Here is a 23,004-nt window from a genome sequence, read left to right on the forward strand (position 1 = left end):
TAATACTCTGGCACCAGTCCTGGCTGCCCTAGCTCCACGTTGTGGGAGAGCAGAATCTGATTTGGAGCTATTTTGTCATGGTCCAGGCTCTCCTCAGTCTTGGCTGCAGCAGTCATGCTTATTGTGTTGGCTTAATTTTCTTTTTCTTAAGTCCTGGAGAAAGCAAGCAGAATGGATCACCTCTAGTCCTCACTTCCCCAGAAGTAGGTAGGCAGAGCAAAGTCTAGGGAACCATAAAAGACTGTAGCACACAATCAATGAGAATGTGCTGGAGTGGGGAAGGCCCTGAGAAGTGGGGCAAACTGCTGTCAGAAAGGGAGAGGATGAGCAATGTTAGTGAGACTTCGGCCTGAGGTGGCTGCGCTGAGCTTTGAGGGACAGCTGCTGTGGAAATGCTGAGTCTTCTGGAGAGTGAGTGTGCCAAGAAGGGAGAGTGCTGCAGCAGGTTAAAGAAGGACTGGCAACAAGCATCAAATTTTACATAATGATGCAGCAATGCTGGGACAAAGTGGGTGGGCAGTCACTGAGCACAAGAGAAGCCGCACCACAGCACATGCGTGTGTCTGAGTCACTGGCTGGCAGTGTGGCATCTGGTTCAAGAGCTGATTGGTTGGTAAAAGACTTTAACACCAGACCAGGAATCCAGGATATATAAGAGCTGTAACCAAACCTGGAGGCCCAATCGATTACATGGATGGAAGGGGGTCTGCAGCTCAGTTTGCTCATCCATGATCTACTTGGTTTATTAGGAAATTTATGAAATTGTATTTGGACATTTCTTTGTCTCAGTTCTGCCAGACTCCAAGTGTTCCTTTCAGTGATTTGCTTGGTGTGCTTTTGGGAGCTGTTGAAGCAGTGCTGCACAGTACCTGCATGAGTGAGTCACAGTTATCCCAAGGGCCAGTTTTGAAAAAAATCCCCCAGGCTGATATTTAACCGCAGTCGATCTTGTGGAAGAAGAGGCTGCAGGGCTGGTGGCGGCTCCCATTCAGCCAGCAGATGAAGATTGAATGAGACCACGGGCCTGGTGGTGGCTCAAGATCAGAAGAGGCCACTGATTAAAAACGAATGCACATGTCTAACTATACTCAGGCCTATTTTGGATAATCTTGTAAGGCTTAATTCACCCAACATTAGGACCAGAATAATTTCCAGTAGACTTCAGTGACTATAAATATGAAAATGGTATGTTAAAATAAAATGCAGTTCTGAGGCCCCATGTATCTTAGGAAAAGAAAATAAGTCATCCTTTTGCAGGTTTTTAGATTCTTCTCTGTCATGAATCATGCAGCACATTATCAGCTTCATTAAAATAAGTTGGAGCCTCATTATTCTTTTTTTTGGGCATGTAGAGTTGCTCTTCTGATGTCATCAGCATCTAGAATTGGGCACGTGTATTTCTATGAAAAAAACTCTGTCTATATTGTCAGTGCCAACCAAGGGCAAGAAATCCTTACACTTCTATCATCACAATCCCTTATTTCAATAGTTTCACAAGCCCATATGCAGCTCAACCCCATAGCAATCAGTGAGGAAGGAAGAATTAAGAAACAAAATCCAAACATTTTTTATGTGGGGCTTGATTTTCAAAGATATCCAGCTATGTGAATTAACCGGATAAGACTTATCCAGCTAACTCACAGGGGATATTCAGCAGCATATCCCAGAATAAATCAATAATTAGAAGGATAAGACTCATCCAGCTAACTTGCTATTGTCAGGCCTAACTTATCCAGTTAACATAGCTGGATAAGTTTGACTATTGCAACCTATCCGGCTATGTTAACTGGATAAGTAGTTCCTCCCCAAAATGCCCATTTCCCACCCACAACTTATCTGGCTAAGTATTTACCTGTATAAATGGCAGCTGCTAAACACAGCTGGATATTCAGCTATCACCACTTAGCCAGATAAATCTTTACTTCCATTCAACCTCTTATTGTATAAAACCCCCCACTTATCTCTTGCTCTATAATTTGTTAGATGCATGAGTTGATAACTGTGTGAATATCATGCTTGAAAAAGCATATTTGCCATCACGTTTTAGAACATGTGGTGATTGATTTCGGTTCCTTGTACTTTCCTCTCGGTATCCCACCCTAAATTGTCCCTTAGGAATGTTAGGGAAGAAATCCAATTTAAATAATTTTGGCATTTTTAGACTTCTTGCCAGTCCAGACATGTGTACATGCTTAAACCATGCTTTGCTACACCGTAGATATCCATGGTGGATGAACTGAGTAAAAGTACTGTAAATGTTCCACGCAATATTGTATGGATGGGTGTTCTCTGATGGTGGGGGGAGGGGGAGGGGGGAGGGATAAGGCTGCATATGTAGAAGCCATCTCCCTCCACCCCTACCTTGTTATTTTTGATGGGCCTTTCCACTAGAAATAATGAAGAATATTATAGGGAAGCTCAATTGACTCATATTACAGTAAGAACATCACCAAAAGGTGGTGGGGTGGAAGATGATACTGAATGGTTAACAGTCATATCCTGGAGCTGTCACAGTTTTGGCTGCAAGCAGGGGCTCCCTCTGGGCCACACTCTGTCCTTCTCTAGCTGCCACCTTGAAGGCTGTATGGCACAGCAAGGTCCACCCTGTAGAAATCTCCCTCACAGTTTGCTCGATGCCTCATCATCAAGTCACCTCAGCTCCTTGCTTTGGTCAACCTTGCCTTGCCTTGTGTAACCCTTTGTCGGAGAGTTTGCTATTTCCCCCAAGACCATAAAAGTCTCCATATCTTGATGTTTTCAATCCCGTTTTCTCCTTCCTCTATGAGTGACTTCTCTGGGAGAAAAGTCTGATGTTTCAGTCTTGACCAAAGCTCTCTATCTCCTTCCTCCAATTTGTGAAGAAGGGTGGGGAAAGCCTCTACACTAAAAAAAAAGGGGGAAAAATCCAAATGTCTCCAAGTTAAAAAATATCCCACGCTGGGTAGTGCTTTCTCTGGGAGTAGAGCGGTCTCTCACAAGTCTCCAGACACTGCTCTCAGGATTGGGCAGGGTGTTGCCCCTCTCCAAAGCACAGGGTGTCCCCCAGAACAAGAAAAAGCTAATCCAAAAGCTGACCAAACTCTATAAAAAACTCTATAAAAAACAGGGTGTGTACTGATAAGGAATTTCCTCTAAATGCAAGAAAAATACCAAGTTGGGTTAATGGGCCTAACTCAACAGAGGAAAAGGAAAAGCAGCTCTTTACTCTTCAAGAGCCAATTAAAAATGACTATACTCTCTCAACCTTTATCTCCACCTTATGCCCTTGGGATAGCCAATCACAGCCAGCTCAGTGGAGAGACTGTAAAAAGAATGGAAATATCCCACTAGTTGACCTAGGCCACCAGGTAGCAAACCAAATGGTTGGCCACATTTGTTTCCTCGTGGTCTTAGAGACCTTCTTGCCTTACCTAGTCTATTTTCTGCTTTATTTGATCCTGTGTTCCTTACATGTCTGTTTGTTTGTCTAATTCCCTATGAGCCTCTTGTTCCCTGTGTCCTGTCTAGGTCTCCCAGTGGCCTAGCTTGTATTGTGTCTTGTTCTTGTCCTGTCTGGGCCTACCAGTGGCCCTCCTTGTCTGTGTATTCCTTGCCCTTGTCCTGCCTCTGTGTTCCCTGTCTTGTCCTTGATTGTCCAGGCCTACTGGTGGCCTATCTAGCCTGTCTGTATGCTGCCTTGTACCCATTTTCCAGTTTTGCCCTTGTTTACCTAGCTCCTGACAGTGTATTTTTACCTCATTCCTGCTTGTGTACTTAACTTGTTACTACCAGTGTGTTCCAAGTCTTGTCCTTACTGTTCCTGCCTGCCTGCCTTGCTTCTTCTATGTCTGGTTTGATTCCTGGCACCTGGCCCGGTCTGATATTCGATGTTGCCTGTACTCTACCAGCCTTGACCATTGCCTGCTTTTGTTTCTTTTTGAATTTTGCCAGTCCTGACCATAGCCTTCTCCATCTTCTGCCTGAATTCCTGCTCCAGGTGCTCCACCAACTAGGTCCTGCTGGTCACCAGAACCTATGGGCTCATCCCAAGGAGGAGGTGGCCGGACAGGTAGAAGATCCTGCCTTCTCTGCTCTGCTCTGCTCTGCTCTGACGTTCTGAGCTGCCATTGCTGGGGAAATACCTTTACCTGGCATGCCTGGCTGTGAAAGGAACTCTGAGCTACCTCATGAATTCGGAGGTTTTTTTTCCTTCTTACCAGGGTGCTATGGGGAAGGTGAAGACTTAACCCTTTGGAGCCCTTTGTGCCTCCTCAATGTTCTATAGAGTGGTTTGTTCTCTGGGATGTTGGTATGGATACATCGTGGAAACTCTGCTGCCAGCGATGGGTTAGGAGGAGATCAAGGAATTATGTCCCTTTTCCTTTTTATACTCTTTCTGATTTAAGATAGTAATAATTATCCACCCCCCGTTTCTTACACCAACTCCTCCCTATAACATACTGCATTGTGTTATCGAACTGTAGTCATCAATTTTAACACAGGGGTATCTGCCATTAAAAATATCTTAATGTTCAAAACTTAAAATGCCCAGTATTTCTTTGGTGTCTAAAGGATAGCTAGTTTAATTCTAATCGGATGTCTCTTGGGATAGTATTCCATAAATGTTGGGCCGATTCACAGAAAAGTAGATTTTCTCATATTAACTAGTCAGAATTTGCATTATGCTGTGGTAACCATAAAAATACCTCATGAGTTAATACCCAAGCTCCTCCTCTGTCTTACTATCAAGTTTTTCAGTAATCCTCACAGCCACCAAAGATAATAATTCTGTGGTAAAAAGGAGCTGGTATCCCCATACTCATTCAAGTTTAAGTTTAATCATGGTTCATTACATGCAGGTCAACCGAGCATTCTGGGAAGCTTGTCACTGTTGTACTATTACTGTTTAGGGTTGTATCCGCTGCTCCACACAGGTTAGCCCTTGGACTTCTTGGAAGCACAAAGTAGTCATATAACTGCTATTAAGGGAAGTATGCTTATGCAGACATGAAATAGGAACTTTGGAGGAAGAAGAATCCTTGATATTATACAAAGGATAGATGATCCTGAAAAAGATGTAACCTCTCTTTGGTGGGTGCCCTACATATAGGGGTACACAGTTGCCCCAGGGTGATAACTCCCCTCTCTTCCTCTCTTCCTATCTGGCAGAGAGGAGGATTGAATCTTCAGGGTCCAAGGCAATCTGGGTGGGAGACACCACACAGTCTATCCGCCTATTTTCCTCTCAGATGTATTCACTATTAGGATGTCCTTGCTTTAGGTGCACTGCTAGTTCTCACAGAAGACATGGGACACTCTGGTGGGGCTGTTCCAACAAAATGTTTACTGCAACCCAAAATATCTTCAAACCAATTAACAATAACAAAATCTCCAGTTCTTCTCACACTTCCAAAATGCAATTCTGGTCTCAGACATACACAGCTGACTTAGTGTCCTTTCAGGTTGCAGGCACTAGAGAAAGACCCAGCACTGAATCTCCTGACCTCTTTTTCTGATGTTCCTTTTGGACTACTGAGACAGATAATCCCAAAAATTGCAAAATAATCCTAAATCTTTCACCTTCCCAAGGGCAGGAATGGTGGCAAAAATTCCTCCCAACAAACAGTAACAAAATCTTCTCAAAAATTCCTCTCATTTCTTTGGTAGCAAATCACTGCTGTCCCTCTTGGCAGTGAAGGCAGGGAACCCCCAATCGTTTGCCCTCATCTCTTCAGGCAGGGGCAAAATATTCCTGAGGCAGGACCAGGGTCCACTCAAAAACAAAAGTTCCTCCAAAGCACAGACTCTCCAAAACGTCCGTCATCTTCCACTCCGCTCCCAGAGACACTTCCTACTAGACCGAGGGAGAGCTGATCAGAAATATTCCTCTTCCTTCGCTAAATGGGGACTATAACTCCACTCTTCTCCTACTTCTCTCTCAGGCCGATGCAATACGGACGCACTAAAACTGTGCGTCCAAACTGGGCGGCCACTCTCCTAACGCACGCCCATCCACCTCTCCCGGGAGCGCGATGCAGTGGGCAAATGAGCCCCTGCATTAAAAAGGAGGCGCTAGGGGAAGCTGTGCGTCCCTAGCGCCTCCACGGCATCAGGCACCCAGGAGAAGTGGCTGTGCGTGGGTTAGGAAAACGGATGCTCGTTAGTTGAGTGTCCGATTTCCTAACCTGACCGCTGGCAAGACATTTAAAAAAAAATTGTTTTTATCCTACTCCTTTTTTCAGTTCCTCCGATATGTGTGTGGTGTATGGATGATTGGGATAGTATTGGGATATTTTTAATGGATTTATATAACACGTGAAATATAAAATGAAAATAAAATTTCTAAATAATATAAATGGTTGATAATTGGGTGAGCAGAATTGAGGGACCTTGTCTTAGGTTTTTTGCACATTCATTTTTTACATAAGTGGGTAATAGCTTATAGCCTCATCAACATGTTATGTGTGCACTATTAGCTACACGCTGGTTTGGACACGCTAATCCCCTTATTGCTTGTTAACCTGTGCGCTAGGCTCAGCACACGATATTGCATTGACCTGTAACTCTGAACAAAAGCTGCTAACTCAAAGGGTCACCCTGCTCCTTGTGCTCTGCCTGCTTTTATGCAGGTTTGCTGACCAATCCAGGCAGCCTCACTAGAGCTGCTTGTAAGGGATGGTCTGCAAACTACTCCTAAATATATCCTAATCTCTGCCTGAGTTAGGGACAAGAAAAAAAAGTTAGTGGCAGGGAACTAGAGGGTCCTTGCACATAGAACAAGTGCTATTGAAGGCTTTTACAAAACACTTACAGATGCAAGACAAAATGCTAGGAAGCACAGCTTAGAAGCTGTTAAGGAATATCAAACATATATCAACCTGACAACAATGTATAATGTTAAGACCAATAAAACAGAAAAAGGCTGTAATAAAATATGGATACTTAAGTAATTGGCAGTCCATCATGAGCTTCTTTTTATAATTTAAAAGCAATTGTAAGAGATTGCATAAACACTGAAGACACATCGTCAAGAGTTTTAATCCATTATCAAGATAGCAGATACAGTAATGTAACAATGTTTTACAAAATTGGTCTATATTTTTTAGGAACTTTTATTTTTCCAAATGAAGGGGTGAGGGGTTAGGGGCTGTTCAATGGTTAACATTACATGTGCAATTGTCTTGTTTTAAAGTAACACTTGATTACTCGTATCAAGACAAAAGCAAACTTGCATTGGTTTTGTTTTTCCCTTCACCCTCACTGGATGCCTGTACTATTTATGGAAGTCTTAAGTAAACTTAGCTAAAAATGGAGACAATCAGAGACCACAGACACTGACCAACAGTTTGCAAAATGCTTGATGTCCACCAAATGGCAGGTCAGCTTTAACATTTCTTGATGACATCGCTCTTACCTCCCTGAGATTTAAACTGAACTGAACTGGTCTCCTTCTCTTTAGGGAAATAAGGTGAAAAGGAAAAAAGGATTCTAAGTGCCATGTAGTCAGTGGATGCTCTACTCTCTGTAGTAGAAACTTGAATGTAATTGGATGAATGGTTCAAAAGTTATTGGGGTGGCGTAACAGACATACAGCCGTCATGATTTTATGACAAGTGCCCTGATAAGAAACTAGGCTCACAAAATTCAGGTATGAGATCGCATGGGTGCTCTATAGGCTAAACTACAGTAGGTGCTAAGTAGGCTCAAGTGTTTTAAAAAGTGAGCAGTATAGTATCAGGAGGGAAAAGTCGCACTGGCCCTTTAAATATGGCTTTTGCCTAGGAAACTTTAAAAATAGAGGACGATTGCCATAGATTTCTGGGGGAAATGTTACCTGAGAGAGTGAAAGAAGAGGGTCTGTTGGAGCTATTTATTTTTATTTTTATTCTTATTCTGTATTCTTATTTTCCCCCAAGCATGAAATAGTTTTATGGAAGCCAAAATCTCTCACAGAGGAAATAACATCTGGAGCAAGAATACATTTATTTGGATCAGAGGTCTGCTGGAGGGGAATAAAAAGTGTCCACGGGACATGTGTGGTGATGGAAAGTGCATCTGCATCTGGGTGAACGTGGGCATGCTGGATTGAGAACAGGATGGTAGGATGGTGCTGGTGGATGTAAACTCCTGTATGCGCAGAGTGTCTAACAAACTTTTCTTGTTAATGCAGTTGCTATTTGGGCTTTTTATTTTTTTTACAATATTCACATTCCAGAAGCCTAAGAGATTAAGGGTGAGTTGCACCCCTAGTGAGAAGAAAAATGAACATTTACACTGAAGACTTTATCATGCTATTCATCAAAAACAAATGTCCTACCTGTTCTGCTGCTTTATTGCCTTCCAATCTGCAAACAATGAAGAGAGCACTGTGAAGGACTGAATGCTTTGTTATATAGATGTAGAAAAACACACTTAAAAACATAAGAACATGTCATACTGGGTCAGACCAAGGGTCCATCAAGCCCAGCATCCTGTTTCCAACAGTGGCCAATCCAGGCTACAAGTTCCTGGCAAGTGCCCAAACATTAAGTAGATCCCATGCTACTGATGCTAGTAATAGCAGTGGTTATTCCCTAAGTCAGTGGTTCTCAACGTTTTTACTGTCAGGACACACATGATAGATAATTCCCACACTCGTGATACATTGAACACATGACCATCATAAATCTAACCCCACCCCGTACAACTCACCATACAAAAAAGATATTCTGATGTTATTTCAATAACAGCAACACAAATTCTCTCTACTACCAGGTGCAATAGCCCTACTTATAAAAAGAGAGCAGCATGTCCTATTGAGAACATACAACAAATAAGGTGAGGCATGTTACTAGCCTACCTGCTAGTTAAATACCTCACCTCAGTCATACACATAAGATCAACCTTCACCAAGTACAGAAAGACCACAAATTACAAATATGGAGACAGAAACTGGAATGGAAACCCAAAAAAGCCACTCTGCATGCAGTACAAAATTGGAGAAATAGAAACAGAAATATAGCACCTAACATAGTATCAGGATCTGCAATAATGTACACAAACTAATTCGCACAAAGTTACACCTGCATTATGGCATGCACTCAAATGGAACAACCCTACCTATAAAAAGGCAACACTAAAATATTAAATCAGGCCCTAAACACCAATACACCTCCAATTAGGAAAACAGAATAAGCCAAGCTGCTATAGATCCCCACATAGTTTTATAGTTGTAAAACTATATGAATAAATGTTTCAAAAGAACTGATGAACAGAACAACATCTAACAATTAAAAACTCTTACAAATTATTAAAAATTCTCCAAACACCAATAAAATATTTCAGAACAGCAGACACATCACATAATACCCAATAATTAAAATGGCAATCAATCAAGAAAATTGAACTTAAAAAGCCACCTTTACTTACCCTCTCCAGCAGTTCTCCAACTCCTTTCCCTTGGAGGCCACACCAGAAGCAGCAGGGGCTGCTGAAGCTGTCTTCACGGTCCTCTTCCTTAGGGACCACAACCAGTCTCTTCTCTCTCTCACACACACAAGTCACACCCTTAGGACCAGTTTCTGTCTCTCACACACCAATCTTCTCCTCGACCAGTTTCTCTCTCTCACACACACACACACACACACACACACACACACACCACACACACAGATGCACTCTCTCTGCCTCACACACACACCACACACCACAAAAGCACCCTTCCGATCTTAAATACATAAACATATACACACTCACTGGCCCCCAGTTGAACAGTTCGTCTTTGGTTCCGCTGGCTTGGTCTCGGGTGGCAGTGGCCAATGGTTCCAATCTTCGGGCCCACCAGCCTGGTCTTCAGCGGTGGCCAGCAGCACCGGTCTTCGAGTTTTTGACCCCACCGGCTGCGGGTAGCATGCGACACACCTGCTGGTACATGGCGACGCACTGGTGTGTTTGCAACACACCAGATGAGAATCGCTGCTCTAAGACAACTTGATTAAGTTAATGGATTATCCTCCAAGATCTTATCCAAACTCTTTTTAAACCCAGCTATACTAACTGCACTAACCACATCCTCTGGCAACAAATTCCAGAGCTTAATTGTGCTTTGAGTGAAAAAGAATTTTCTCCGATTAGTTTTAAATGTGCTACTTGCTAACTTCATGGAGTGCCCTTAGTCCTTCTATTATCCAAAAGTAGACCTCTCATGATTTTAAAGACTTCTATCATATCCCCCTCAGCCATCTCTTCTCCAAGTTGAACAGCCCTAACCTCTTCAGCTTTCCTCATAGGGGAGCTGTTCCATCCCCTTTATCATTTTGGTCACCCTTCTCTGTATCGCCCTTATTTGTACCTTCTCCATCGCAACTATATCTTTTTTGAGATGTTGCAACCAGAATTGTACACAGTACTCAAGGAGTGGTCTCACTATGAGATGATACAGTGGCATTATGACATTTTCCGTTTTATTCACCATTCCCTTCCTAATAGTTCCTAACATTCTGCTTGTTTTTTTAACTGCCACTGTTGTGAAGCTGCCCGCGACAAGCACAGGCAGGTCCTCTACCTTCGCGGCTAGTCGGGCTGCTGATGCTGCTCCCATGAGCGTGGCAGTCCACTGCCGTTCTCCGCGGTCTGGAGACTGTGGCAGTCTTCTGTCCTGCGCGGCTAGGCCGAGTCGCTGGGAGCCTTCCCATGCGGCTGGGGACATCGCAGCCACTCCTGCTCCTTCTTGGGGTCCTTGGACGGCAGGGAGCCATCCTCGCTGCTGCCAGGGTCTTCAGCGTCCCTGCCGGTGCCTGCAGCCTGCCTTCCTTCTTCGTGGCAAGGAGCCGCTCCTGCAGCTTGTTCTTTCCCCTCTTTGGGCCTTCTACGTGGTAGGAACGCCACCAACGTCCCTGCTCCCTTCTCCAGCTCTCCTTAGGCGCGAGCAAGCGCCTCTACTCTGCATTTAAAGGGCCAGCCAGGTGTGGCCCCCTGCTAGCTCCTCCCTGGGTGTAGTCCTCTTCAGCCCTCCAAAAGGGCCCAGCGTTCATTCCAGCCTTGCCTTCGCAAGGAGTTAGATTCTCCTGGATGTTAAGAACATAAGAACATAAGAACATGCCATACTGGGTCAGACCAAGGGTCCATCAAGCCCAGCATCCTGTTTCCAACAGTGGCCAATCCAGGCCATAAGAACCTGGCAAGTACCCAAAAACTAAGTCAACTTAATTAATAGCAGGCAATGGACTTCTCCTCCAAGAACTTATCCAATCCTTTTTTAAACACAGCTATACTAACTGCATTAACCACATCTTCTGGCAACAAATTCCAGAGTTTAATTGTGCATTGAGTGAAAAAGAACTTTCTCCGATTAGTTTTAAATGTGCCACATGCTAACTTCATGGAGTGCCCCCTAGTCTTTCTATTATCCGAAAGAGTAAAAAACCAATTCACATCTACCCGTTCTAGACCTCTCATGATTTTAAACACCTCTATCATATCTCCCCTCAGCTGTCTCTTCTCCAAGCTGTTCCTGTTCTTCGCTCCAGGAGTCTTCTCTGTTCCAGCTCTTCTTCAAGGTCCTGTGTTCTTTGTTTCCTGTTGGAGCTCCATGTTTCGTCCTGAAGTCCGTGATCCGTTCCTGATGTCCTTGATCCACTCCAGATTCCGTCTTCCGCTCCTGATGTCCATGGTCAGTCTTGATGTCTGTCTTCCAGTTCCTGATGTCCGTGATCCAGTCCAGATGCCCGTCCTCCGTTCCTGATGTTTGTGATCCAGCCCTGATGTCGGTCCTCCGTTCCTGATGTCCGTGATCCAGTCCAGATGTCCTGTACTCTTGGTTCCTCGTCGCCACCTTTCCTGGCGTGCCATGTCGTGGTCCGCGACCAGCCCCACGGGCGGGCTGTGTAGGGCGCTTCGTGGTACAATGCCTTCTTCACTACTGCAGCACAAGCCTCCGAAGGGTAATCCTTGCTTGAAGCCAAGTTCTATCTTGGCCCTGTGTCCTGAACCTTGCCGGCCCTCGGATTCCCTTGTGTCTGCTCCATCCATGCCAAAGACTCTGCCAGAACCTGTGCCATCCCAGCGTGGTCCGCAACCAGCCACTGGCAGCTGTGTAGGGCGCACTCCAGTGCAGGCCTCTTCAGTTTCTGAGACATGCTCCTCTCAGTTATTCCACTATCTCATCTAGAGTCTACGTCGGTCCCAGCGTGGTCCGCGTGCAACCAGCCCTGTGGGTGGGCTGTGTAGGGCGCGATGCATCGCAGTCTCAACCCAGCTCTTGAACCTCGCTCCTGACTCCTTATCTTCAGAACCTCACTCCTGAGTCTTCGTCTAAGTACCTACGTCTTTGCCTGAGTCTTCGTCCAAGTACCTACATCTTCGCCTGAGTCTTCATCTGAATCTACATGTTCCAGTCTTTGTTTGCCCCTGGCCTCTGTCCAGTCTGCCACTTCTTGCCGTTACCCAGCGGCAGGTCTGAAAGGGCTTGGAATGGTCGGAGGACTGTTCATAAGACCACCATTGTGTTGTTGGTCTTCCCGAAGCATGGAGGTCCGGTGGAGGGTCAGTTCCTTCAGTCATCCTTGTCTTCGCTCCAGCCTTGTTCCTGCTCCGGATTCCATCGCCTGTCTTCACTCCAGCCTCGCTCTGGTCCAGCCCATGCTCGGCCAAGCTTCATCTGCCTCGGCACCTCTTCAGAGTTCCTCTGGGGTCGAGCCGTGGCCCAGTCCCCTGGAAATTGGAACCACTCTCCTAGCGCTTCCATAACAGCCACAGCACACTGAGCCAACAATTTTCATGTTTTATCTACTGTGATGCCTAGATCTTTTTCCTGGGTGTTAGCTCCTAATAAGGCACCTAACATTGTATCACTACACCATGGGTTATTTTTCCCTATATGCAACACCTTACACTTGTCCACATTAAATTTCATCTGCCATTTGGATGCCCAATCTTCCAATTTCTCAAGGTCCTCCTGCAATTTATCACAATCCGCTTGTGATTTAACTACTCTGAATAATTTTGTAACATCTGATTACAAAACATTTTGATTACCTCACTTGTCGTATTCCTTTCCAGACCATTTATAAATATATTCAAAAGCACCAGTCCAAGTGCAGATCCCTGAGGCACTCCACTGTTTACTCTTTTCCACTGAGAAAATTGACCATTTAATCCTACTCTCTGTTTTCTGTCTTTTAACCAGTTTGTAATCCATGAAAGGACACTGCCTCCTATCCCATGACTTTTTACTTTTCTTAGAAGCTTCTCATGAGGGACTTTGTCAAATGCCTTCTGAAAATCCAGATACACTACATCTGCCGGTTCACCTTTATCCACATGTTTATTAATCCCTTCAAAAAAAATGAAGGTTTGTGAGTCAAGACTTGCCTTGGGTAAATCCATGCTGACTGTATTCCATTAAACCATGTCTTTCTATATACTCTGTGATTTTGATCTTTAGAATAGTTTACACTACTTTTCCTGGCACTGAAGACAGGCTCACTGATCTATAGTTTCCTGGATCATCCCTGGAGCCCTTTTTAAATATTCAGTTTACATTGGCCACCCTCCAGAGTTTAGGTACAATGGATGATTTTAATAAAAGGTTACAAATTTTAACTAATAGATCTGAAATTTCATTTTTTAGTTCCATCAGAACCCTGGGGTTCATACCATCCAGTCCAGGAGATTTGCTACTCTTAAATTTGTCAATCTGGTCTACTATATCTTCCAGGTTCACAGTGATTTGGTTCAGTTTATCTGACTCATCATCCTTGAAAATCATCTCTGAAACCGGTATCTCCCCAACATCCTCATTAGTAAACACAGAAGGAAATAATTCATTTAGTCTTTCTGCAATGGCCTTAACCCCTTTAACCCCTCAGTCATCTAAAGGTCCTACTGACCCCCTCACAGATTTCTTGCCTCAGGTATATTTAAAAATCTTTTTATTATGAGTTTTTGCCTGTATGGCTAGCTTCATTTCAAATTCTCTCTTAGGGGGTCATTTTTTAAAGCTAGCGCACGCGAAAAGGGACTTTTTGCATGCGAAACGTCCCTTTTCGCATGCGATAGCTAAAAAGCGGCGGAGTTGGGGCGGCGTCTGCCCCGGAAGAGGAAGAGTCGGGGTGGACGCCGCAAAGACAGCATGGACAGCGAAAAGGTAAGGAGCCTTTTCGCTGGCCATTTCGCGCCCAATAGCACCACCTTTTATGATGGCGCTATTGGGCACTATTGGGTGCTATTGGGTGCGAAGGCCGACAGCGATCTCACCACAGAGGTGCGATCGCTGCCGGCTTTCACAGACCCGTCCCCCCTGCACCGCGCGATTCACGACACCACAGTGTTTTAGAAAATATAGGCCTTAGTCTGCCTTATCAATGTTTTACACTTAACTTGACAATGCTTGCCTTCTGCCTGCATAAAAATTCCTGCAGTTTCTAAACAGAATATACTAGCCCCATACCATCTGAATATTAATGCAGAACTTTGATATTGATGCAGCTTATTTTTATTATATATTCACACATACAAAACAGTTTAAAGAGTTAATTTACTGCATAGATGAGACGGATACAGGAAAACCTTACCCTTGGCAAGTAAAGAATTTTCTCCATTTATTCAGGTTTGAAAGTTTGCTTGCTATCTCATCTAATTCCATGACTTGTGCACAAATCTGTTACAAGGAGGAAAATATGAAAAGCAGGATCAGAGAAAGATTCTTTATGCAACCAGTAAAGAAGAATAATTTTTAGCCCAGTTCTCCAAATGATGCTCAAGCAGCTTACAGAATTTTGTAGAAATCAAGTACTATAAATCCTTGCCCCAAAGAGTTTATAATCTAAGGGGATACCCAAGGCAACAGGAAATAAAGTGACTTGTCCATGTCACAAGGAGTGTCAATGGGAGCAGTAGGATTTGAACTCTGGTTTCCAGCTCATTGCCATTACCGCTAGACCATTTTCTCTCACTGTTATTGTAAGCTCGTGCCCTCAATGCATGATTACTCTTTCAGGATTACAGCCCTGTATTTTTTTTCTCTCTGGTTTTGTAATCCCTCTCCCTCTCCCTACCCAACTCCCCCACTCCCTAAAAGGGGAACACAAAATGTGAGAGGCTCTGGTGTCTGTTTGGAAGCACAACGCCAGCCTCTCGGTAGGGCTAAGTAATAAATGGGTCAAGGGGATAGTGTGGTAGACCATAGGCAAGGGCAGAATTTCTGAGCTGGTCAGGGAACCCAAACCACATAGGTCACCCCTCTCTGATTGCTCTTCCTAACTTGTCCTTATAGAAACTCACACTTGTAGATAAAACAGGAACCTACTGAGAAGATATATTCAAACAAACTTATTTTCTGGGGTTACCAGCAGCCAGACTTCATAAAAGAGTTTTAAAAGTCACTGATTAATTCGGGGATTCACAAGCTCCCACAGCCAGGCTGCAGCAGCATCAGCTTTCATAATAACATGTTGCCCAAACATAGAGTTACAAACCACCAGTCTCAAGCTGGTACAGAATTACTTTCCCCAGCCACTTCTCCCCATCTTACACTATGAAATCTCTTCACAAAATATTACTTTCAAATTTCCTTCAGCTGAGTTACCACAATATTGATCCAATATAAGAGCACCTTGGAGTCTCACAGGATCTCTCCTTGAGGTTTTGGCAAGGGGTTCCCCAGATTCTCCTGCTCAAATCTATCCAGCTCACCCTTTCTCTCTGCTCTTCCATGAATGGTGGGACCTCTCTCATGCCACAGCTTTCTGAACTGGTGCCTAATCCTTTCAGGATGCAGTCTGGATCCCTCATCTTTTCCCCAGTGGGGGGAAGGCCAGCTCTGGCCTCTGGCCTTGCTCCTTGACGGAAAAGCCTCTGCAGAATCCCCTCCATGGAAAAAGGCACCTAGGTCACACCACACGGCCAGAAAGTTTGTGCCAATCAAACTGTTTGAAGTATTTTAAACTGGTGCTTAAAACCTTTGGGGCGGATTTTAAAAGGCCTGCGCGAGCAGGACCCTCGCGTGCCGGTGCGCCTATTTTGCATAGGCCGCCGGCGCACATAAAGCCCCGGGACGCGCGTAAGTCCCGGGGCTTTCGAAAAGGGGCGGGAGGGGGCGTGTCCGGGGCGTTCCCGAAACGACGTGGCGTTTCGGGGGCGTGCCGTGGCGTTTCGGGGGCGGGCCCGGGGGCGTGGTGCCGGCCCGGGGGCGTGGTCGAGGCCTCCAGACCAGCCCCTGGGACCGGAGGACGGAGCGGGGCTGCTGGCCGGCGCACGCAAAGTTACGCCTGCTTTCAGCAGGCGTAACTTTGCCGACAAAGGTAGGGGGGGGGATTTAGATAGGGCCGGGGGGGGGGGGTGGGTTAGGTAGGGGAAGGGAGGGGAAGGTGGGGGGAGGGCGAAGGAAAGTTCCGAAATCGGAGCAGCCTCGGAGGGAACAGGCAGCGCGCACTGGGCTCGGCGTGCGCAGGTTGCACAAATGTGCACCCCCTTGCGTGCGCCGACCCCGGAGCGTAGCCGCACGTATCTTATAAAATCCAGCGTACTTTTGTTCGCGCCTGGTGCGCGAACAAAAGTACGCGATCGCGTATTTTTTAAAGATCTACCCCTTTTTATTTTAGCAAGCTTACTTGTCTACTTAAATATTGCCCATATTCAGGTTTCCAGTTGATTCTTGTCAGTTTATATATTTGATGACGAACTATGGTTTTATGGTAGTGTATATTTTTTTTATTCTTTATTTATAACTTTCCAATACAAATAAGTATTTAACCCAGGAAACATGTATAAACCACATGAAATCACATTTTTCAACAGCAAAAATTAGGAAATAAAGTTATCCAATGGGTTATACCAAATCTTATTACAACATAGCAATAGGGGGGCATTATATATGAGGAGTACTAGGAAATATTTAGAAGAAAAAAGCATTGTCCTGACATTACAGAGCTATATATTAATTATTAATTTGGATCCCTAATGGTTCAACTCTTAAGTAACATGTGAATCTAAATAAGCTCTCACTTGTTCTGGGGGCAAAAAATATATAACAGTCATTATTTTTCTTGATACATTTGCATGGGTACCTCAAAAGGAAAGTAGCTCCTAAAGAAATAGTCTCCTGTCTCATAATTAGAAACCCTGTTCTTCTCTCCTGGGTAACTTTAGAGATATCTGGAAACATACGAATTTTAAAGCCATGAAATAAAGAATTTAAGTGTCGAAAATAGCACGACATTAGCTTGCTAATATCCTGCTCAACTATAAGAGAAACTAACAACGTAGCTTGATCAATTATCTCTACCCCCGAGGATTCCAAAAAGGTAGTTAAATTCTGAAAATCTAAGGGAGGTGCTCCACTATCAGTAGTTAAACGATTCTCTGCAGTGGCAGAAGGCAAAAAATATACTTTATTAATCAGTGGAAAATATAATTCAGGCAAAAGAAGTACCTCAGAGAGGTAGCTCTTAAAGGTAATTATTGGAAGTTCTCCCATCATCCGAGGAAAATTGATCAGTCTTAAATTCAAGCGGCGATTCCAGTTTTCTAACATCTCCGGCCTCCGTGATAATGCTGCTCTGTCCTTAATTGTTGCCATATTAAAACTTTTGATATATTGAATTTCAGATTCAACTTTAGCAACTGAAGCCTTAACTGTAGAGAGAGAATTCTCCTGCTCTTGAATTTTAGAACTCATAGAAGCTATTAATGAGTCCATCTTATTGTTGCAAGTTCTCACAGCTACGGATAACCCAGCAGTTAGTTCCCATAGGGCTTGACAGGGGGCACAGGTCAGATAACTCACTCGATGTTAAAGGGGTGCTAGTAGAGGACAATGGAGTATCCAAACCTTCGGGAGTTACAGAGTCCTCCTTCGTTGAATCACCTCTGCTTCCTGGCTGTGCCGACGCCAGCAGTACTTCCTCCTGCAGTCTCACTTTCCTCCAGGCGAACTTGCAGCGGGGGAACCTGCCACGGATTTTGCAGATCTGAAATTCAGAAAGTTCGTAATTGGAGCCTGCTCAGTAAGTTGTGTGGGAATAGAGGGAAAAACCCTCACTTTCCCCTTAGTTTTGGAGGCATCGGTAAGCACAGATAAGCTTTTTTAGAGGAAATATGAGCAATTCTGTTCCATGAATCTGTTCAGGATGCCTGGTAGTGTGTATTTTATATTATGAGTGTTTGTAATGTACGTCACCTAGTTCCTTGTGTGTAGGCGACATATGAATTCTAATAAATGTAAACATAATCCCCCCCCCCCTATTCTCCTCTCCAAACTTTGAATTCAGGATTATATAATGCCAGTAATACTCCCGGTAAAGGGTCTCCTTCCTCAAGCCTCTTAAAGGAGACACTGTAGAATTCAGTGATGGCTCTTTCCATACTTTTTTCTAAGTTCACATACATAGTGTAATTTTCCCATTCATGATGCTGTCTGGAAACTCTTCCTTGGAATTGTCTCATCAGTACTTTTTCTAATCACACATTCAAAGCATTATCAAACCATTTACAAAACCTCAGACAGAAGTCAAGTGGAGTTCCCCACCCAGAATCCTTTCCAGGGAACTCCTCAGTGAATACAGGGCCTGTCTTACTGCTCTGTCACAGTTTATACATAGTACATTATAAATGGATTTATTTTATTTTATTTATTTATTTAAAATCTTTTCTATACCGTCGCTAAGTTATATACCATCGCAACGGTTTACATGTAGGCACATAAATTAATGTAGGTGAGGGCGTACTATAGTACATTCTAACAGGTGCCGCTAAAGGTTCAGTTACAATATATCATTAAAGACAATCAATTGTTTAGTGAAGTAGGTCATGACCAAATGTACCAATAAGGTACTGTTCACGGGTAAAATTCACTATTCATAGTGTTATAATTATGTTTATAGTGATGTAGAGTTCATAGACCACTCTACTGTGCATTCCTAAGTGCTGTGCGCCGGCAATCAGCAATGCTTTTCAGAGGAATATGAACAACTTAACTGCAATGTGCTGGCCTGGAGAATTAAAGAAAGCCCCTGATATAGGACTGCTGATGGACAAAGTTACCAGTAGGTTAAGATGATAGAATTCAGGCACATACTATCAAAAATAAAATATCTTTTCTTCCCTTCAGTAATATTTTGTTTGCATTGAGATGAGAGGATCAATTGGCCCCAGTGATATAGAAACAAAAATGATTGTGAAATAAATCTGACCTCCCTTCTTAAGGCAAAAGAAAGCGTGTTAGGATTTGTGTGTTTGTGGGCCCTGGGCCGAGGTGAGAGATGGTACTGCCCACGGGGAGGAGCCCCGTGAGCCTCACCATCGGGAGGTGAGGTCTCAGCTGCTGGGTGTGCAAGACAGCAGGTACTGGAGAGAGAGCAGAGAGAGAGGCACTGCCCGTGGAGCGGGAAGTGTAGCAAGAAAATCACACAGACACAGAGGTGCCACAGGGTCTGTGGAGTGGGGTATACCCAAGAGAGAGGATTCCTCTGTAGAGATGATATGGCAATGATCCGCAGAGCGGGGTACACCAGTGAGGGTCCTCAGTAGAGATGATAAGGTAGTGGTCCGCAGAGCAGGGTACACCAATGAGGGTTCCTCAGTAGAGATGATATGGTAATGGTCCACAGAGCGGGTACACTGATGAGGGCTCCTCAGTAGAGACGATACGGTAGTGGTCCGCAGAGCGGGGTACACCGATGAGGGTTCTTAGTAGAGAGAATACGGTAATGATCCAAAAGCCAAGTGCTCACAGTGGAAGTAGTGATGGTTTCAGAGGGAGCCCCGGGGAATGGGGCAGGCAGTGGTCCTAGGCGCAAGGCCCTCCGAGGAGCGGATAGCCAGAGATGAGGAAAGGGCCCCTGAGGAGCGGGTATCTGGGACGTCTCACACCGAGGAAGCAGGAGCTGGAACGGAAGCTCCTGTAGTGAGCGAAGCGGATTCAGCAATGAGGGAACTCGTTGCCAAGTCACAGGCAGACAGGGCCAGCCGGCTTAAGAGTCCATGGAGAATGACATCATCCGGGGGAATGCCCACGAGGTTCCCACCATGATGTGCATAAGACTGGTTGGGAAGCGCGCGTGTGCGCCTAAGGAGCTCCAAGGGAAAGATGGGGGTCGGCAGAGTCCACGCCGTCCAGGGAGGTCCGGGAATAGGGGCGGGCAGGCCAGCAATAGCTGGTGGAGGCCGCAAGCCTTCCCAATGGAGTCAGTGCAGTGAGGGAAGAAGTGAGCATCAGCGGTCGCAGCCGTCTGTGACCGACGGGCGTAACACAGAGTTTGCAGTTTCATGGCAGGAGATTATAACATTTGCATATTTCTAAGTGAGGTTCAGTAACTAAGGGGTATATTCAGTATATTCACATTATTCCTGTGTAAGGAACCATAAGATTCCTTACCTGAAGGTTTAAACTTAAATTCTGGAGAGGTACAGAGAAATTAACAATTGACTTGCCATACTGGGTCAGACCAAAGGTCCATCAAGCCCAGTATCACAAGTACCTGGCAGGATCCCAGGGGATAGATAGATTCCAACCTGCTTATCCCAAGAATAAGCAGTGGATTTCTGCAACTCTACCTTAATAATGGTTTATGGACTTTTCCTCCAGAAACTTGTCCAAACGTTTTTTAAACGCAGCTACACTATTAGCTTTCACCATATCCTCTGGCAACAAACTCTAGAACTTAATTATGTGTTGAGTAAACAAATATTTCCTCTTATTAGTTTTAAATGTATCATCTAATAATACTCTTCCCATATGGGAAGAGCAGATGGTGTGCTCAGAGCCTTTATAAACCTCTGCCCCCATCTCAGAGCAGGGATTTCTGAATTAGATTTCCAAGGGCAGCAGATCCTATGCTGTTCAAAGTTTATTATTTTTTCCTGGGTTAGGACTCTGGGATTTCTCTGAAAAGAGACTGGGATAGGTGAGAAGACAGAGTGCTTTATCCCTGTATTCTGTCCATGGTTTGCTGGAAACTTTTTGGTTAAGTGAGGAGGAAGGTTTTTGCCCCACCCTTCCTCTCTCTTATTTGAGTTTTCCCTTTTGACTGAACCTTTTGCCCTTTTATGTTTCTGAGGATCCAAGGGCCCAAGGACTCAGAGTTGGGATGTCTGAAGAAGGCGGTGCCTTTAGACCTTGAAAGGACCTGGGAAGAAGAGGTTGCTGATAATTTCCAAAAAAACAAGCCAATACAGTATGGTGTGCTTGGCCGAGGGCACCATTTAGCACCTGTTTGGCCACGCATTTTCAACACACACCTATTACCCCTTATACTGTAAAGGGTAATAGTGCCTCGAAAACTGCAGCCAACCTCGCGAAAACTAATAGTGTTCATCACATGCAAATACATGTCGTTCAGCCTATTAGTCACCCAGGATACCACACATTTTACTCTCAGAAATTAGCACATGCCCAACGGCAGGCGTTAAGATCTAAGCAACCCAGAAAAGTGGACAGAAAAGCAGAAAATACTGCTTTTCTGTACACCCTCCGACTTAATATCCTAGCGATGTTAAGTCGGAGTAACCAAAAATTGAAAAAAAAAAGATTGAAAAAAAATCTGCCCGCTGGTCAGCAGGTTAGAAAAACAGACGCTCAGTTTTGCCGGCATCCATTTTCCTAACCCATGGCTGTCAGCGGGTTTGAAAACCGACGCTGGTAAAATAGAGCGTCGGTTGTTGGGACCCAATGACAGCCACTTCTACCGCTAATAAGGAGGAGCTAAGGATGTTCTATTATCCCTAGCGCCTACTTATTAGCACAACACCTAATTTAAATAGAGAATCGCGTGCCCAGGAGAGGTTCCTGGGCGCATGTTGGGAGAGCAGGCGCTCAACTCGGAGCACCGGCTCTCCCATACCTATTACAGAATCGGCCTGAAAGAAGAGAAAGTTTGTGCATCCCATTCCCACTAAGCATTTTTCCCGTAGACATAAAATGGGAGAAAACCTTTAGTAAATGACCCCCCAAGTTAGCTGGATAAGACTTACATGGGATATTCAGCAGTATGGCAAGATACCTGGATAAGTATTAAAGTTAATCGGATAAGCTTATATGGCTAACTTTAGACCTACTATGGAGCACATCTAACTTATCCGTTTAGCTAAACCACGCAAATCTGAATACTGCTACTTATCCAGATAAGTTAGCTGGATAAGTAGCGCCACCCAGTTACACCCACTGCTCATCCACTGACTATTCAGGTACCTACTTAGCTGGATGAGTCACTTATCCAGATAAGTTGTATAGCCTGATATTCAACGGCTACCACTTAGCCGGATGTCTGATTTGTTCAGCTAAGTAGTGTTTGAATATGGATCCCTCAGTGCACAAACTCGGGCCTTGATTCACTAAGCTTTTTTTTCCATAGACATAAAATAGGAAAATAGCTTTAGTAAAAAAGGTCCTTCAGCTTGCAAAGTCTTTAGGGAAGGAATCTTGCAACTATTTGAATTATCTTTTACATTGCTGTACACACTTCTGCTTTTGTATAAATAATATAATCAAAGTTCCTCATAGTGTTCCATCTTAGTTTAAACCAAAAATAACATGCAACCTCTGGGCTGATAGTCCCAAATAAGGGCCCAGGAACCACACCTGAAATACAGTCTTTTAAGTTCAAGCCTTCCCATGATGTTAATTCACCTGAGTATCCAAAATTCACTAAGCAGAGGGAAGATAATTCTTCTAGGCCCTATGTGTTGCTTTTATTCAAATCCCAATGTAAAGTTCATATAAACAGCACTGATAAGCATTCAGTCGTAAACTACAGTAATAAGCATGCTGGAAGCAGTTGTGGTTTCAAACATAACTTTTACTGACACAAGTTGAAGTTGATAGCAAATCTTTACAGTTTCTCCAAATATTTACACTTTTGCTCTTCTTAATAAAGTTGTGACCTTCTGTTTAGTCAAGTAAAGTCCAATGCATAATATAATTCTCAATCTTTTCCAACTGATGATTTTGGTTCCTTCTCCATCCCAATTAATGAGATATTTTCTTTGCTTCCTTTCAGTCACTGGTTAAAAAGGATCCTGGCCCAAGTTATACTAAACATTTCAAGTCCC

General features: G+C 44.2%; 1 protein-coding gene across 1 annotated transcript in view; it reads right to left on the minus strand.

Moving 5' to 3' along the window:
* Window positions 1–23,004, minus strand: part of MINDY4B (MINDY family member 4B) — a 171,113-nt gene that overhangs the window by 130,303 nt on the left and 17,806 nt on the right. Inside the window, exons 4-6 of the mRNA XM_029617353.1 lie at window positions 17,789–17,927; window positions 14,532–14,617; window positions 8,297–8,324 (exon numbers count right to left, since the gene is read on the minus strand). Coding sequence (XP_029473213.1) covers window positions 8,297–8,324; window positions 14,532–14,602 — 99 coding nt within the window. The 5' untranslated portion in view covers window positions 14,603–14,617; window positions 17,789–17,927. The remainder of the gene's footprint in view (window positions 1–8,296; window positions 8,325–14,531; window positions 14,618–17,788; window positions 17,928–23,004) is intronic.

The sequence above is a fragment of the Rhinatrema bivittatum genome, chromosome 9 (genome assembly GCF_901001135.1).
Source record: "Rhinatrema bivittatum chromosome 9, aRhiBiv1.1, whole genome shotgun sequence".
Classification (NCBI taxonomy): Eukaryota; Metazoa; Chordata; class Amphibia; order Gymnophiona; family Rhinatrematidae; genus Rhinatrema; species Rhinatrema bivittatum.